The sequence below is a fragment of the Arachis stenosperma genome, chromosome 4 (assembly GCF_014773155.1).
Source record: "Arachis stenosperma cultivar V10309 chromosome 4, arast.V10309.gnm1.PFL2, whole genome shotgun sequence".
NCBI lineage: Eukaryota > Viridiplantae > Streptophyta > Magnoliopsida > Fabales > Fabaceae > Arachis > Arachis stenosperma.
Window position 1 is genome coordinate 144,661,421 of NC_080380.1, and position 15,597 is coordinate 144,677,017.

The following is a 15,597-nucleotide window of genomic DNA, read 5'->3' on the forward strand; positions in this document are numbered from 1 at the left end:
CTTATTTGATAAAAAAATCATGTAATATTTCTTATTTTTTTATTATTTGTTAGATTTTATCGTTACTTACTTGAGCATTAACGCTTTTAAAATTGTTAAAATATATGTTTGTAAAAATTGGTTAATTTTTTAATTATTTACACATCTAAAATTATTGACTTATATACAAAATATGTTTAAAACACATATAAAATTATAAATCTAAAATTTAAACTTAAACGTTAAAAATAAAACTAATTTTTTTATATCTTATTCGATAAAAATGTATCTAATAATTTTTATTTGTTATTAACATTTTTTAAATTATTAAAATAAAGAATTAAGCTAAGTTTTTTATATCTTATTCAATAAAGGTATATCTAATATATTAGTTCAAAATATAATATCTTTTAGGGGTTTTAGATATGTGGGTTAATAATTAAAACTCTTAAGATTTATTTTTTGAATTTTAAAATTAAAATCTTCAATTTTACTGAATTTAAAATTTGAATGTATATTTAAATGATAATCGGTTAATAATTAAAAATACTAAAATTGAAACAAAAATTAGAAATTTTTAATTTTTAATTTTAATTTTATTTGGTTTTGTATTTTGGATATGTATTTAATTTTAAAAAAATATTAAATTTATTTAGATGTATTTATTTTATTTTTTTTAATTATTGTAATAAAAGATGGAATAAAATATCACTTTTAAAAGATACTGATAGCTTAATAAGTCACCACAATTTTTGCATAAAAAGGAGTTTGTTAAGTAAAAGCATCAACAAACAATAATATAAGTACTTCTTCTGAATTTCAGTGATGATAGATTGCTTCCCCTGAATTTCTGTATTATAACCACATGTTTTATGATGGCCTATTCATAAGTAATTGACGTATACTTTGAGCTTCCTTCATTCTAAGACGGTTTTATTAAAATATAGAAGATAGCCAAATCAATAATAATCCTTTGTATTCAAATTAAATATCATATATATTTAGTTATTATAGTATAAAATAAGTTTATATATCAAGTTTCCTCTTATACATAATAATAGCCCTTTTTAATTCACAATATATCCTATAGTTAGTCTCCTATCTTTTAATGTAGAAATATTTTTCATAGTTTTTGCAACACTTTAATTAATATGAAGGAAAATCTCTAACTATTTGTTCTGTGAAGGAAAATCTTAATTTCATTAAGATAATAATAAGATGTGTGATATCTAAAGGACAAAACTTTATGCATCATTTTCTATAGCTAAACGTTATATACAACCTATTAGTTAGTTAAACATTATCTTGAATATAAATACATAGCATTATTTTTCTTTAAATAATTTATGTATTTTTTTCGTTCAAATTGTTATTAATTAGTAATATATATTTCGTTATTAATTATTTGGCTGATGAACTTTAGGTAAAGTTATTATAAAAAGTAATAGATCTAAATTAAATTTAAAAATAGTGCACGGTGTCTCTCTTATTTCATAAAATGTAGTTATCAATGACAGCTTGCTTAATTGGACCACACCTTCATGATGTAATAACTAATAATATCATCAAGACATTGATATATATTATAATGTTGATGATCACTTTACGATGATTGTGATACATATAGCATATATTAGGCATGCATTACTATATTTTTTCATGGCCTGTATCCAACTGTATCACGCTTCTTACTTAATTAGAAATTAAAGTAAGAGAGAAACCTCTTCAATTGCTTGTCTCTTTCTACGTGTACATTTGATACAACATAGTAACCTAATCCTCGTGATATCTCCTCCTAACTCCTAAGTCTTAACTTCTATATATACCATGCCCTACTCTTCAACTTGCTCATATATATCTAGCTATAGTTACTACTTATTACTTATTACTATACATATATGCTATAGTTCTCTCTTGGTTAAATATTTTCTTCTCATTCAATTCAAATATTTTTCATCACCACCACTTCAAAGATTATTATTAATTGGGCACAGCAATAATAGCTTTGTTTGCATTTTGATAAAGAGGTTAGTTCCTTGGAATTCCCATTATTTTTTCTTGATAGAATTCTATTATGATTATTATTACAAGTTTAATTTAAAAGTTTGTGTCTCTATTTTTTTGTTTTGATTCTCCACTGTATTTTTCAGTTTGATAAGTTTAATTAAAAAAATATTATTATTTAATAAATTGTTATAGACAGAATTTAAATTTTAGTGAAAGTTCAAATTCAGTCGACTTCACGTGAATTTGATTGTTGAGAGTTGTTAGATAAAAATTTAGTCAAATCAATTAAATCATCTTACGGTTCTCAATTATCAATTTCACATGAAGTCAATTGCACATGAATTTTCACCTTAAATTTTTTATACTTATTTAAGTTTGTATCTGTCTTTCTATTTATTACATGCATGCATGGCTGCATGCCTGAATATACTCATTTTGTATTATGTATGGGATTAACTCGCATATTGTTTAATGATGGTGGTGTGAATGTAATTTTTGTTTTGTGACATAAAATTGGTTTAGTATGTAAATTAATTAGTATGGTGTATATAGAAAACAACTCTTCTTTCAAGATATATCTCCAATAATCACAAGTAACATCATGTATATCATATATGCATTTAATAGACTTCATTTTAAAAAATATCACCTATATATGATGTGATCTTTGAGTTGTTCAAAATCTCATTAGGTTGTTAAGTATGTTCCCTTTATATATTGTTCAATTATATTATATCATTTAAGCATTCTTAAATTTATATATATCAAGGCCAAATAATGCAAGCTAGGTTTAATTTGTGTACAAAACTTTAGTACTTATTATTATTATTATTATTATTATTATTATTATTATTATTATTATTATTATTATTATTATTGCCCCTAAAGAAACACAGGAAATATAAAATGGAGAAGAAGATGAAGAAGGAAGTGAGTGAGGTATGCACCATGGATGGAGCTGTAGACATGCATGGTCATCCAGCAGTTAGAGATAGAACTGGAAATTGGGTTGCAGGAATTTTGATTTTAGGTATAATAATGAGTACTAATTAAACCAATTAACATACTCTAGAGAATATTTTTATTTTAATTTATTATTTTATTTTCCCCGTAAAATTTGAAGATTTAACTCTATTTCTATTTGTATGATCCGTCTACATTACACAAAATTGAAGCATGCATCATGCATTGCTTGTTGGACACTGATGACATACCAAAATATGTGGTAATCCGTTATTTCGTCTTTCCTAAAAGACAATTCTTAATTGGAATAAATAAATAAATAAACAAAGATAAAGTTAGATTCATTATACAAATTGGACACGTCACTGTACCATATGTGAGTTATTTCTGTGTTTGTTTACTATTTTAAATAATAAATACATACATATACATACAGTGATACAGACACATAAAATACATATAAATTGTTTAATATTTGAAATTTGAAATACTAATAAGAAGACAAAAATAATTTTTTTTACTGAAAATCAATTTTATTCATATGATTAATGTTGGTAATCAAATGATGAAATTTTAAAACTTGTAAAGGATAAAATTCAAATAAAAATCTTTTTCATGTCTTTTTTTTTTTTTTCGGGTCAAGCGGATTGTACAGCCACAATTCTAAGCATTACACCCATGTTTCACACATTTACACAACACACTTACACACACTACCATGAATATTATGGGTTCTTAAACAACAATCAGCCTCAACTGAAATTTGAACCCCGTGCACCTTAGAGCAAGGCAAACCTAATTGCCACTCAACCAAGCCTTGCGGTTTTTTCATGTCTATAATTCATGCACAAAGCATATAATGATTTTTTTTCTTTGTAGTGAACCAAGGGCTTGCAACATTGGCATTCTTTGGAGTGGGTGTGAATCTGGTACTGTTTCTAACAAGAGTTATGGGCCAAGATAATGCTGATGCTGCCAACAATGTTAGCAAATGGACTGGGACTGTTTACCTCTTCTCTCTTCTTGGTGCCTTCCTAAGTGACTCTTACTTAGGAAGGTATGCTACTTGTGCTCTCTTCCAACTTATCTTTCTTATTGTAAGTATACATCTACCAAATTAGAAATAAGTGTCATTAATTATTACTACATTGCTATCAACAAACTAAAAATCAGCCACTAAATAAATTATTATATATTTTTATATAAATATGTTGTTTAATGCATTTTTAATATGTATTCTGTGTTTTTAGTATGTATATTATACGTTAGAAATATAATTATTCATATTGACTCCTCTTATTAACTTAAATTTTTAGAATAAATAGTTTTTTGACATAATATTAAAGCTCTATGTATAAAAGGTTAACTTGTTAAGATTTTGATTCTTGACATAACATAAGACAAATAAAAGAAGAAAAGAAGACTTATACAAAAATTAAATAAATTCAAACAGTATTATTTATTCCTATTATCTTAAGTTTTTGGAATGAATAATTTTATAATATAGATGGCTCATTTGTTGGCTGATTTTTTGTGTATAGCTAATATGATTATGATTATTATTAGAGAAAATTTCACTAAAATGACATTTTTCTACCTTCTATTTTAAAAATGTATATTTTCTTTCTTTATAGCTTTTAAAAAACACCATCTTTAATCTATTTTAAATTTTATGTGTTAACTAATATTAATTTTATCTATTTTTCAAGAAAAAATAAATTATTTTTTACAAAAATACCTTTTAGTAAAAATTTTATTTTTTTGTCATTGAATTTTGCTTACTAAAATATTTTTTAATAAATTATTTTTTTATTGATTAAATTTTATTTTTACTAAAATATTTTTTAAAAAACTTTAATAATTAAATCAATTTTTTTCTAAAATATCCTTCAATAATTTTTTAATTATAAAATTGTAATTTTACTAAAATTTTTATTAACAATTATAGTTATATTTTACTATTAATTTTCTGATATCAATATATATTATTTTAACATTAAATAAAAAAATCTTAGTAAGATTATTTTTCGATATCAATATATATTAATTCTTATACATATTAACAGTGGTAAGATTTTTTTATTTAATGTTAAAATAATATATATTGATATTAAAAAATGAATAATAAAATATAAAAATAATTGTTAACGAAAATTTTAGTAAAATTATAATTTAATAATTAAAAAATTATTGAAGGGTATCTTAGAAAAAAATATTTTAGTAAAAATATAATTTAATTAATAAAAAAATTTTATTAAAGGATATTTTGGTAAGAATTTTTAATGACAAAAAAATAAAATTTTTGTTAAAGGGTATTTTTATAAAAAATAAATTTTTTAAAAAAATAGATAAAATTAATATTAATTAACATAAAAAATTTAAAATAAATTAAATTTTTAAAAAAATTATAAGAGAGAAAAATATATATTTTATAAATAGAGAGAAGAGGAGTGAAATTTTCCTTATTATTATTTTTGTTGTTATTGGGACATTGATGCTGATGATTAATTAATTGTATTGGTTTTCTTATTTATATATAGGGTTTGGTGGCATTATCATTGTCCTCATACATATTCCTATTGAAGCCTAAGGGATGTGGTGATGCAAAGTTTCATTGTGGATCACATTCTTCATATCACAATGCAATATTCTATGTTTCAATTTACCTAATAGCCTTAGGAAATGGAGGGTACCAACCCAACATAGCTACATTTGGAGCTGACCAATTTGATGAAGGTGATCCTAATGAAGGGCACTCAAAGATAGCATTTTTCAGCTATTTCTATTTGGCATTGAACCTTGGCTCACTATTCTCAAACACCATCTTGGACTATTTTGAGGATAATGGGCTTTGGACTGTTGGGTTTTGGGCCTCTGCTGGTTCTTCTGCTATGGCATTGGTTTTGTTCATTTGTGGCACACCAAGGTATAGGTACTTCAAGCCGAGTGGGAACCCTCTACCTAGATTTTGCCAAGTTTTTGTAGCTGCTATGAGGAAGTGGAAAGTCAAGGTGCTAGAACCTGAGGAGGAACTTTTTGAGGGTGAAGAATTTTCAACCAATTATGGCAGGAAATTACTACACACACAAGGATTTAGGTATGCATAACAATTAACATTCATATACACACGTATTAATATTTACTTAATATTTTCGGACTTGTTACATATAAATTTTTTTGGCTGATTCCAATGTTTAGGATATCCTTTTGTTTCTAAAAATATAAAGTTTCTGAGATTAACTTACATCACATACAATATAGCAAACTATATTTTATACAATGCAGCACAATTTGAAAACTATAGAAACATTGATACATACCCTGATTAAATTTGGCAGTTTCTTGGATAAAGCAGCATACATGACAACCAAGGATGTAAAAAAAATGGAAGAAAACAAATGCAATCCATGGCATGTATCAACTGTGACACAAGTTGAGGAAGTGAAATGCATACTAAGGTTACTCCCAATTTGGCTATGCACAATACTCTACTCAGTTGTATTTACTCAAATGGCATCACTCTTTGTTGAGCAAGGTGATGCAATGGACACTAGAATCTCATCTTTCCGCATTCCTCCAGCAAGCATGTCTAGCTTCGATATCCTCAGTGTTGCAGCATTTATCTTCTTCTACAGGCGAGTCCTCGACCCCTTCGTTGCGCGAAAAACAAACTCCAGAGGACTAACAGAGCTCCAGAGGATGGGAATCGGCCTAATCGTGGCGATCATGGCAATGATTTCAGCAGGGTTGGTTGAACATTTTAGATTGAAGTATGCATCAAAAGGTTGCAACAACAATTGTGATGAAGGATCAGGGTCAGGGTCAAGTTCACTTAGCATATTTTGGCAAGTTCCACAATATGTACTAATAGGTGCATCTGAAGTGTTCATGTATGTTGGTCAATTAGAATTCTTCAATGGACAAGCACCTGATGCATTGAAAAGCTTTGGTAGTGCACTTTGCATGACTTCAATTTCACTTGGAAACTATGTTAGTAGTTTGCTTGTTGCAATTGTCATGAAGATTTCTGCTAAGGATCAAGATATGCCTGGTTGGATCCCTGGAAACCTTAACAAGGGACATTTGGACAGGTTTTATTTCCTCTTAGCTGTATTAACTTCTGCAGATTTTCTTATTTATATTGCTTGGGCAAGGTGGTATAAATATATCAAGTTTCAAGGGAACAATGATGATGAAGAAGAAGAAGAAGACATCAACAAAGTCAAAGATTTTGATCTCAAAGTGTAGTGTGTGTGTGTGTGTATATACATACACACATATTGTTTCTTTTCATCTTATTTGTTACTGTAAAAATTTGGACATGCTTAAATTGATATCCCAAATTATCAGAGTTTCAAATTAAAAAAAAAATGAAAACATATATGACAAAGAATAATGACATATAGATCTCTGTATATACCACCCTAAATTTTACTAGTTGCGGTGAAGCTGGAGAAACTGGTTTTGCATTTTCTCTAGGCAGAGCAAATGGTTCTATTATATTAGTAGCTACATATTGTATCTGGTGGTGTGTTATGGAGTAATTTTATTATATTTCAGAAAATGTATTTGGTTTCCCTTGTACTTTTTTGTTGTAATGAAGAGTCTTGATTTATCTTGCTTAATTCATATATAGCATTAGCATATATGGTACCTAATTTTGCTACTTATATTCATTGAATTAATTAACAACATTTATCATTTAATTTTTGTCTTAGAGGGTTGAAATATTTGGCTAATTTTTTTAATATTGTCTTGGCTTTGGTGTAACACTTAATTATTGGGTGATTTAATATTTAATAGAATTCTAAAAGCGTTTTGTAACACAAACAATTTATGGGATTAAATTGGTGGAACATAAATTTTTTTTTAAAACAATCCACGAGAGGTTAGGGTATTGCTACACATTCAAGAGCGCGTGTAATAGAAAATAGGCCCATAGTTTTATTATACTAGTAAAAATGCTATTAGAAAGATTTGAATTTGGGACTTCTATCTTACAATTATATCTTTATCCATTCAGTTATTTGTCTCTTTAATTATATACGTGTATTTTGTATCAATATTATTCATAAATTTATTATTTTATATTTTATAATTTTAAAAATTAAATCATATCTTAAATTTAATTATTATTAAAAAAAAACAGGCCTATTGACAGACTTCAGGCCAGGCCAGACTCAGTACTCATTAAAAAGCCTATACCAAACTACAGGCCAGGCTAAGGTCAATATACTCTATTACAGGCCTGGCCTGTTAAGAGTAAAGTCTGACCTGGCTTGACTTGTTTCCATTCCTACCTGCGCTCTTCTTCTTCTTCCAAATACACACATACGTCTTCTTCTTTTTTCAAATTCATGCATCCTCCTCCTCCTCCTCCTTCTTCTTCTCCTCTTTTGCTATCGTCATCCCAAACAACACCAACATTTTGTTAATAGATTATTTTTTTCAATCGAATTGAATGGAATGTAATTACTAAATTGAATTGAATTGAATGGACGAAGGTGTTCTGAATTGAATTTAATTGATAATCTCTAAATTATAGACACAAATATTTTGAATTTGATTTTATATAATGGATAATGTTTCGTTCATTTAGTATTATACACTTGTTTCTCCTTAATGACGTGTTCGGTTCATTATGCAGAAAGCTGTTTTGAATTTGATTTTATATAATGGATAATGTTCCATTCATTTAGTACTATACAATTGTTTCACTTTAATAACGTGTTCGGTTCATTACGCAGAAAGTTGTTTTGAATTTGATTTTATATAATGGATAATGTTCCGTTCATTTAGGTTGCATTTGTTTACAGAGATAGAACACTGAGACACAAAATCGTGTTTGGCAGAGGAGACATGGACAGAGACAATGTGTTCAGAGACACTGAATTAGTGTATTTTGTGTCCATCCTGACAGGAAGGACACGAAGACACTAACAAGAGACACAACTTATTTTTCATTTTTTCTTTTATTATTCTTGTTAATTTTTCATAATTATATTTTTTATTATTATATTTTTCATCTCAAATTTTTTAATAAAAAATGAGAATAAACTGATTTTTCATAATTTGTTCTAGTTTATCACCAAACAGAATACAAGAACACAAAATTTTGTGTCTCTGTCTATCAGTGTCTTATCCTGTCCTATTCTCAGAAACAAACGCAGCCTTAGTACTATACAATTGTTTTACCTTAATAACATGTTTGGTTCATTCTGCAGAAAGTTGTTTTGAATTTGATTTTATATAATGGATAATTCATTTAGTACTATATAGTTGATTCACCTTAATAACATGTTCGGTTCATTATGCAGAAAGCTGTTTTGAATTTAACTTTATATAATGAATAATGTTCCGTTCATTAAGTACTATACAATTGTTTCACCATAATAACATGTTCGGTTCATTCTGCAGAAAGCTGTTTGAATTTGATTTTATATAATAGATAATGTTCCGTTCATTTAGTACTAAACAATTGTTTTACCTTAATAACATGTTCGGCTTATTATAAATTGAATTGAATTGTTTTTAATTGAATAGACGTAGGTATTCTGAATTGAATTGAATTGATAATCTCTAAGAGGAGGAGAAAAAGAAGGAAAGAAAAAAATTTGCGTGTGTAAATTTGGAAGAAGGAGGAGGAGGAGGAGGAGGAGGAGAAGAAGGGAAGAAGAAGAGTCTCGTGAATTTAAAAGAAGAAGAAGAAATACGAGGAGGAGGAGGAGAAGGAAAATGAGAAGGAAAAAGAAACGGACAAGGAGAAGGAGAAAAGTGCGTAATTTGAAAAGTTGTTACAACAACTTGGATAAACTTAGATAAGAATTTTATTGGATATAAAATTTTATTCATATTTTTTTTTTAAAAGGTGTATTATGAATCCACAAAAGACGTATTATAAATTCGCAGGGAATATATTGTACCTCTTTAATTAAAAACATATAAATGAAGTATTGTAAAAAGAATAATAAACCGTGAACGTGAGTGAGTGTTCTTCCTTTAAGAGCTATTTTTTTTAATTGTGGGTGAGAAAAAAATTGTTTGAATGAATTCAATAAGAGTATAAAAATAAAGAGAAGCTATGAAGTATGGATACTCTGTTGAATTATTATGTCTATATGTCGGACATATTTTGGACATGACACTCATCGACACTCGTCCGACACGCGTATCTACTATGTCTAACCGTGTCTTAACGAAAAATAAAAAATTATTTTCCAGACACACTTGAAAACACCTAAATATCATCACGTGTTAGCGTGTCCAATCTTATTCTTAACATATATTCTTGAAATAAAATAAGATATAATATATATTATTATTTATTAAAATAAAAAATATTTTAAGTATTTGATATAATTAAAATAAGACATTAAAAATAATTAAAAAAATTAATTTATATTTTAATATTAATAAAATATCAAAATATCATTATGATTTATCTAAAAAATACTTTAATTTTATATGTATGCATGTTTCTATGTCATATAAGATTTTAAAATTCACGTGTCGGCGTGTCCTGTGTAGTGCCGTGTCGTGTCCTGTATCCGTGTCAGTGTCCGTACAACATAGAAGAGAGGTGTTAGTTTAAAAATATATATATAATGATCATATTTTTTCTCAAGTATTTAAAAGTGTAAGTTTTATATATGAAAATTCATGTGATGTTATTGTTTTTTTTTCAATAACGTATGAATAATTTAAGAATGTAATTGTTCTAATAAACATGAATTTAATTTTTAGATGTTAGTTGTATGTAATAATGAATGTTATGTATATGAACTTATGAATGTTATATGTATAAACTTAGTTAGTATAATATAATTAAAAATGTACATAAAAACACAAAAAAATCAGTTTATTACCATACCTTATCAAAACTAGTGTGGTTTTTCATATTCTTGAAAATTAGTTGACTGGCAACAACTTTGTCGAGTGAGTCCGTCTGTTATTCAAATTCTTCGGTACCTTTTATCATAAGTACCGTATTAAGGTTGAATTCAAATGTCATACTATTTGCAATGATAAAGACGACTTCTTGTAAAATTCCTTGACCTATTCTAATTGTGCTTGCAATGGTATTAGAGTTGTACGTGAATTTTGAATGAAAATAATTGAATTAACGAAAACAAAACCATATTAGGGTAGCTTTCAGGTTTTGTATCCCCATTTAAAGATGATAAATGACTTAACAGAAACAAAAAATTAATTACAATAAACTCATTTAATATAAATTATCATCATCATTTTTTATAATTATTATTAGTCTTTATTGTATTCTTAAATATAAAAATCAAATTATAAAAGAATATTAAGTATTGATTACAAGAATACGTGATAGTAAAAAATATGATATTATAATTAATGTCATTAATAAGTGGGGCTGATAAGAATATGATAAGTGAATTGATAGAAGAGTGAGATAAAAAATAAAACTGTTGTTAAATTATATAAATGAAGTAAATTATAGAAAATTTTGGTTACTTATAGTTAAAAAATTTTTGTTATCAAACTTTTTTCTTTTTATAGATAGCATGCATTAGTATTTGATGGTTTCGTTCAACTTTAAATAATATATATGGCTGACGAAGTAAGCATGAAAGAGATATTTTTAATCTACTAGCAAATATGACACAAATGTCTGTTATCAAATTATATGTTGAGTTTAAAAAATTAATTAGAATTGATTTAAAATATATTTAAATGTTATATTTAAATATTTTAACATATTTAATATTTAAATGTGAAATTAATACTTAAATTATCTCTTGAAATTTGTCTCAAACTTTAAATTAGCCTTTGAAATTTTAATTACTTCAATTTGAATTTTGAACTTTTATTCTATATATAACTCAAATTAGCCGTTCAAATAATTTTTGTTAATGTAACATGCTAACGTAAATAGTCAATAGTCAGTACCATAGGTCATAATAACATTTGACTATGTGGAATGAAGGGATAATGTATCTGTTAGGTTGTCTTTGTTTTATAGAACTAAGATTGAGATTGAAAGACTAAGTCTGAGAATTGTACTTGATAATTAGAGACGGGAACAAAAATTTCAGTTCTTTCGCTTCATTATCGGTATAAATTGGGGACACACGTGACGGAAAGTTTTAGGGACAAAAATTAAAATTTTAATATTTTTTTCAAAAATATTCTCATATAATTTTTTAAAGTCTAAATTTATTTCTCAATATCTATATTTATTTTAAACTAAACATGATGCAAAGATTTAATTTAGTCTCAATCTCTTAATTTCTATTTTTTAATTTTAGTCTTCCTTCTAAACATAACCTTATTGAGATGTGGCATGCTAATATACATGGACGATAATATCATATGTCATAACACAATTTTTTCACGTATCAATTATGTGTTACGCGGTATAATATAATTTGTCCATGTGTCTTTAGTATATTATCATTTTAAATTATTCAAATTGTCTCTAAATTTTCGTTCATGATTCATGGTAAACCTTAAAATTAAAGAATGTGAATTAAATTAGTCTTTGAATAGTTTCATTCATATTTATGAATTTTTTAAATAAATAAAATAAATATTTTATTTACTAAAATAGGTAATTTATACCATTTTTATCAAAATCTATTTTATTATTTATCTCATTTACACAGTAAATAATTTTACTTTAAACATATCTCGATTACACTTAAAAAAATCCCATTCTTATTTCATGAGTTTATAATTATTAATATTGTTTGAATCTATTAATTTTTTTATATTTTTTATATATTACATAAATACAAAATTTCTTATAAATATTTTTAAATTTTTATTTTAATCGTATATTTTTTTATAATAATTTAATGTTAATAAATTTATAACATATAGTTATATTATTGAATAAGATAATACATAATTGACTACAATATGAATTTTTTGTATTTTGATCTAAATTATGTCTATTATCATCAACACTAATTAATTAATAAAAAAATCACGTATATGAAAATTATTACAAAATGATTTGCTTAAAAAAATATATAAAGAGAATGATTAAATTTATCTTTTATATAAACATTAATAACCTTTTGTTTTTTGTTTTTTTCATTTTTTCTCTTTTTCAAATTCATTATCAAAATAAAACCTTCACGAATCAAGTGATATAAGATGAAAAGACACTACATCCAACTCAAAATTTTAAGGTGTCAAGTCAATGGATCTCTCATCTTATAAACTTTTCACTCTTTCTTACTTTCTTTGATGTGGGACTAATTTCGACACTCCTCACAACACTAGCAAAAGCAAACAAACAAAATAAGAAAATCTTAAAACATCTTTCATCATCAGCTCTTAATTTCATATTTTAACATTTTTGAAATAGTTTTTTTTTTAATTATATAATAAGAATTTCGTCTAATCTATATGTGAAGAATAGAAAGGACATTAGAAAATTTAAAAGATATTAATAATTTTAAATTTATAAAATACAAAATAAAAAATATTTTAAAGACTATTTTGATTCATATTTTTTAATTTTAAAAATTAAAATGATCAATTCTAAATAAAAATTTAGAGACTAATTTGAATCAATTAAAATAATAATATACTAATGACATGTGAATAAATAATGTTACTATACGAAATATAAATAAATAAATTATGTTATAATATATAGCATTACAGTTTATATCAATATGTCATGTATCACTAACAAAAATATCATTTTTTTTTCATTTTATATGGCCACATCACGTCGGCATTAACAAAATTTATTTAAGAAATTAATGTGAATTACGAATGAAAATTTAAAACATAAATGGAAGCAATTAAAATTTCTAAAGATAATTTAAGGTTTAAGACAAATTTAAAAAATTAATTTAAATATTAACTCTTTAAATATATATATATATATATTATATTATTTAATATACTAAATTCATACGTATAGGGTTACAAAGCTTCACTAATTGTATATATTACATAATCATATTTTTCATAAATAATAATTAAATATTATTTAATATATATTTAAATATATTCATAATTTCATAGCTGCCCAAATCTAAAAATATGACGCACGTTATTTCACTTACTAATCGTAAACCATTAATTTTTTATAACTACAATTAATACCAACTAATTTCACTCACAAATTCTATAAACTTTTTTTTGTTCAACAAACAAACAAAAAAAACTAACGTATACTAAAATCATAGATTTAAACATATAATACAAATAATTTTACTCTTTAATTATATATTATTATTTTTCATAACTATTAATTAATACTAACTAATTTAACTAATAACTACACATATATATTTTTTAATTCAGATTAAAAAAAATATACATAACTAGTTATCACCATCATGGACTAAGAATCAGTTTGAAAAGTGACAAAAATTATTTTTTTTTATTTTAAATTATAAAAAGTCACTTTAATATTATTTGGTATAATTTTTAAAAGATATTTTTAATTTTTCGAAAAATTATTTAAGAGTTTTTAAAGAAATAAAAAAATATTGCTTCTCTCTTTTTCAAAATTTATTTTATCACTCTTGTTTATTAAAATAAGTAATTCTATAAAAAAAAAAAAGATAAACCACAAAAAATATACCAGAATAATTTTGTCATTAACAAAAATGTACTCGAATTTTGTTATCAATAAAAGTACCTTCAAATAATTTAGTGACAAAAATATCTAACATTAAATATGTATTCTCAAAAAATATTTTAGAGATTGAATTTTGATCTATTTTTTTGCAAGCATGATTAGAAAAAATGAGATACTTTTATTCTTAAAATTTGATGATTTTTCGTTAAGTATATATTTTTTTGTGATTTCTTTTGTCAACAACCAATAATACTTTTAAAAAATCACAAAAAATATATAGTTAGCAAAAAGTCACTAAATTTTAAGAATAAAAATATCTCAATTTTTAATAATGTTTGCAAAAACTCGTATTAAAATTCAAGCTCTAGAGTATTTTTTGAGAAATGTATATTTAATATTGAATATTTTTATAGCGTTTTAAAATTATTTGAAGTTATTTTTTTCTATAACAAAATTTGAGTACATTTTTATCGACGATAAAATTATTTAAATATATTTTTGATAGTTTATCCAAAAAATATAAATATAAAATAATTTATTTATAAATTATTTTTAATATAAATTTTGTTATATTATTTTTGTTTAAATTTTATTAAATTATTTATTTGAATTGAGTCTAAATAACTTGTTAACTTTTTTAAATTGAGATAGTTGTTGATTATTGCTTTTTCTGTTGCTCGTTGTTGGATGTAAAGAAGTGTGGTTAGTGAGTTGTGTCTACTGTTGAAAGAGAGGAAATCCTTGAAGAAGGAGGGGGGAAGGAGTCACGGGCCTGCACGGCAACGACACATGTGATGCCATGTAGATAATACACTCCTTACCCACTGTGTCATGGAGTATATTAAGTCTGATGATTTAATCTGATCAAATAAGATTGTCTATTCAATCTGTTGTAGATAAGATAAAGTGTGGTGTAAATTTGTTTGTTGGTAAGATTGAATGTTGAGTTTTTAGTATATTTTATTATATCTTATCCGCATCTTGAATATATTATGTAAAAGTTTAAAATAATCATTAAATTAATTAACATTTAAATTATTAATTTAATATATTTTTTATTTAAAAAATAA

General features: G+C 24.9%; 1 protein-coding gene across 2 annotated transcripts; it reads left to right on the top strand.

Annotated features, from left to right (window-relative positions):
- The first annotated feature begins 1,845 nt into the window (after positions 1–1,845).
- LOC130973281 (protein NRT1/ PTR FAMILY 7.3-like) lies at positions 1,846–7,564 on the top strand. Of its 2 annotated transcripts, none has more exons than XM_057897738.1 (5): positions 1,846–2,006; positions 2,875–3,016; positions 3,829–4,046; positions 5,490–6,046; positions 6,288–7,564. In XM_057897738.1, exons 2-5 carry the CDS (start codon positions 2,893–2,895, stop codon positions 7,195–7,197), a joined length of 1,809 nt encoding a protein of 602 aa, XP_057753721.1. In that variant the 5' UTR covers positions 1,846–2,006; positions 2,875–2,892; the 3' UTR covers positions 7,198–7,564. The 2 variants fall into 2 exon arrangements, with proteins under 2 accessions (XP_057753721.1, XP_057753722.1); XM_057897739.1 differs by having other exon boundaries at positions 1,853–2,006; positions 2,883–3,016.
- Positions 7,565–15,597: the final 8,033 nt, after the last annotated feature.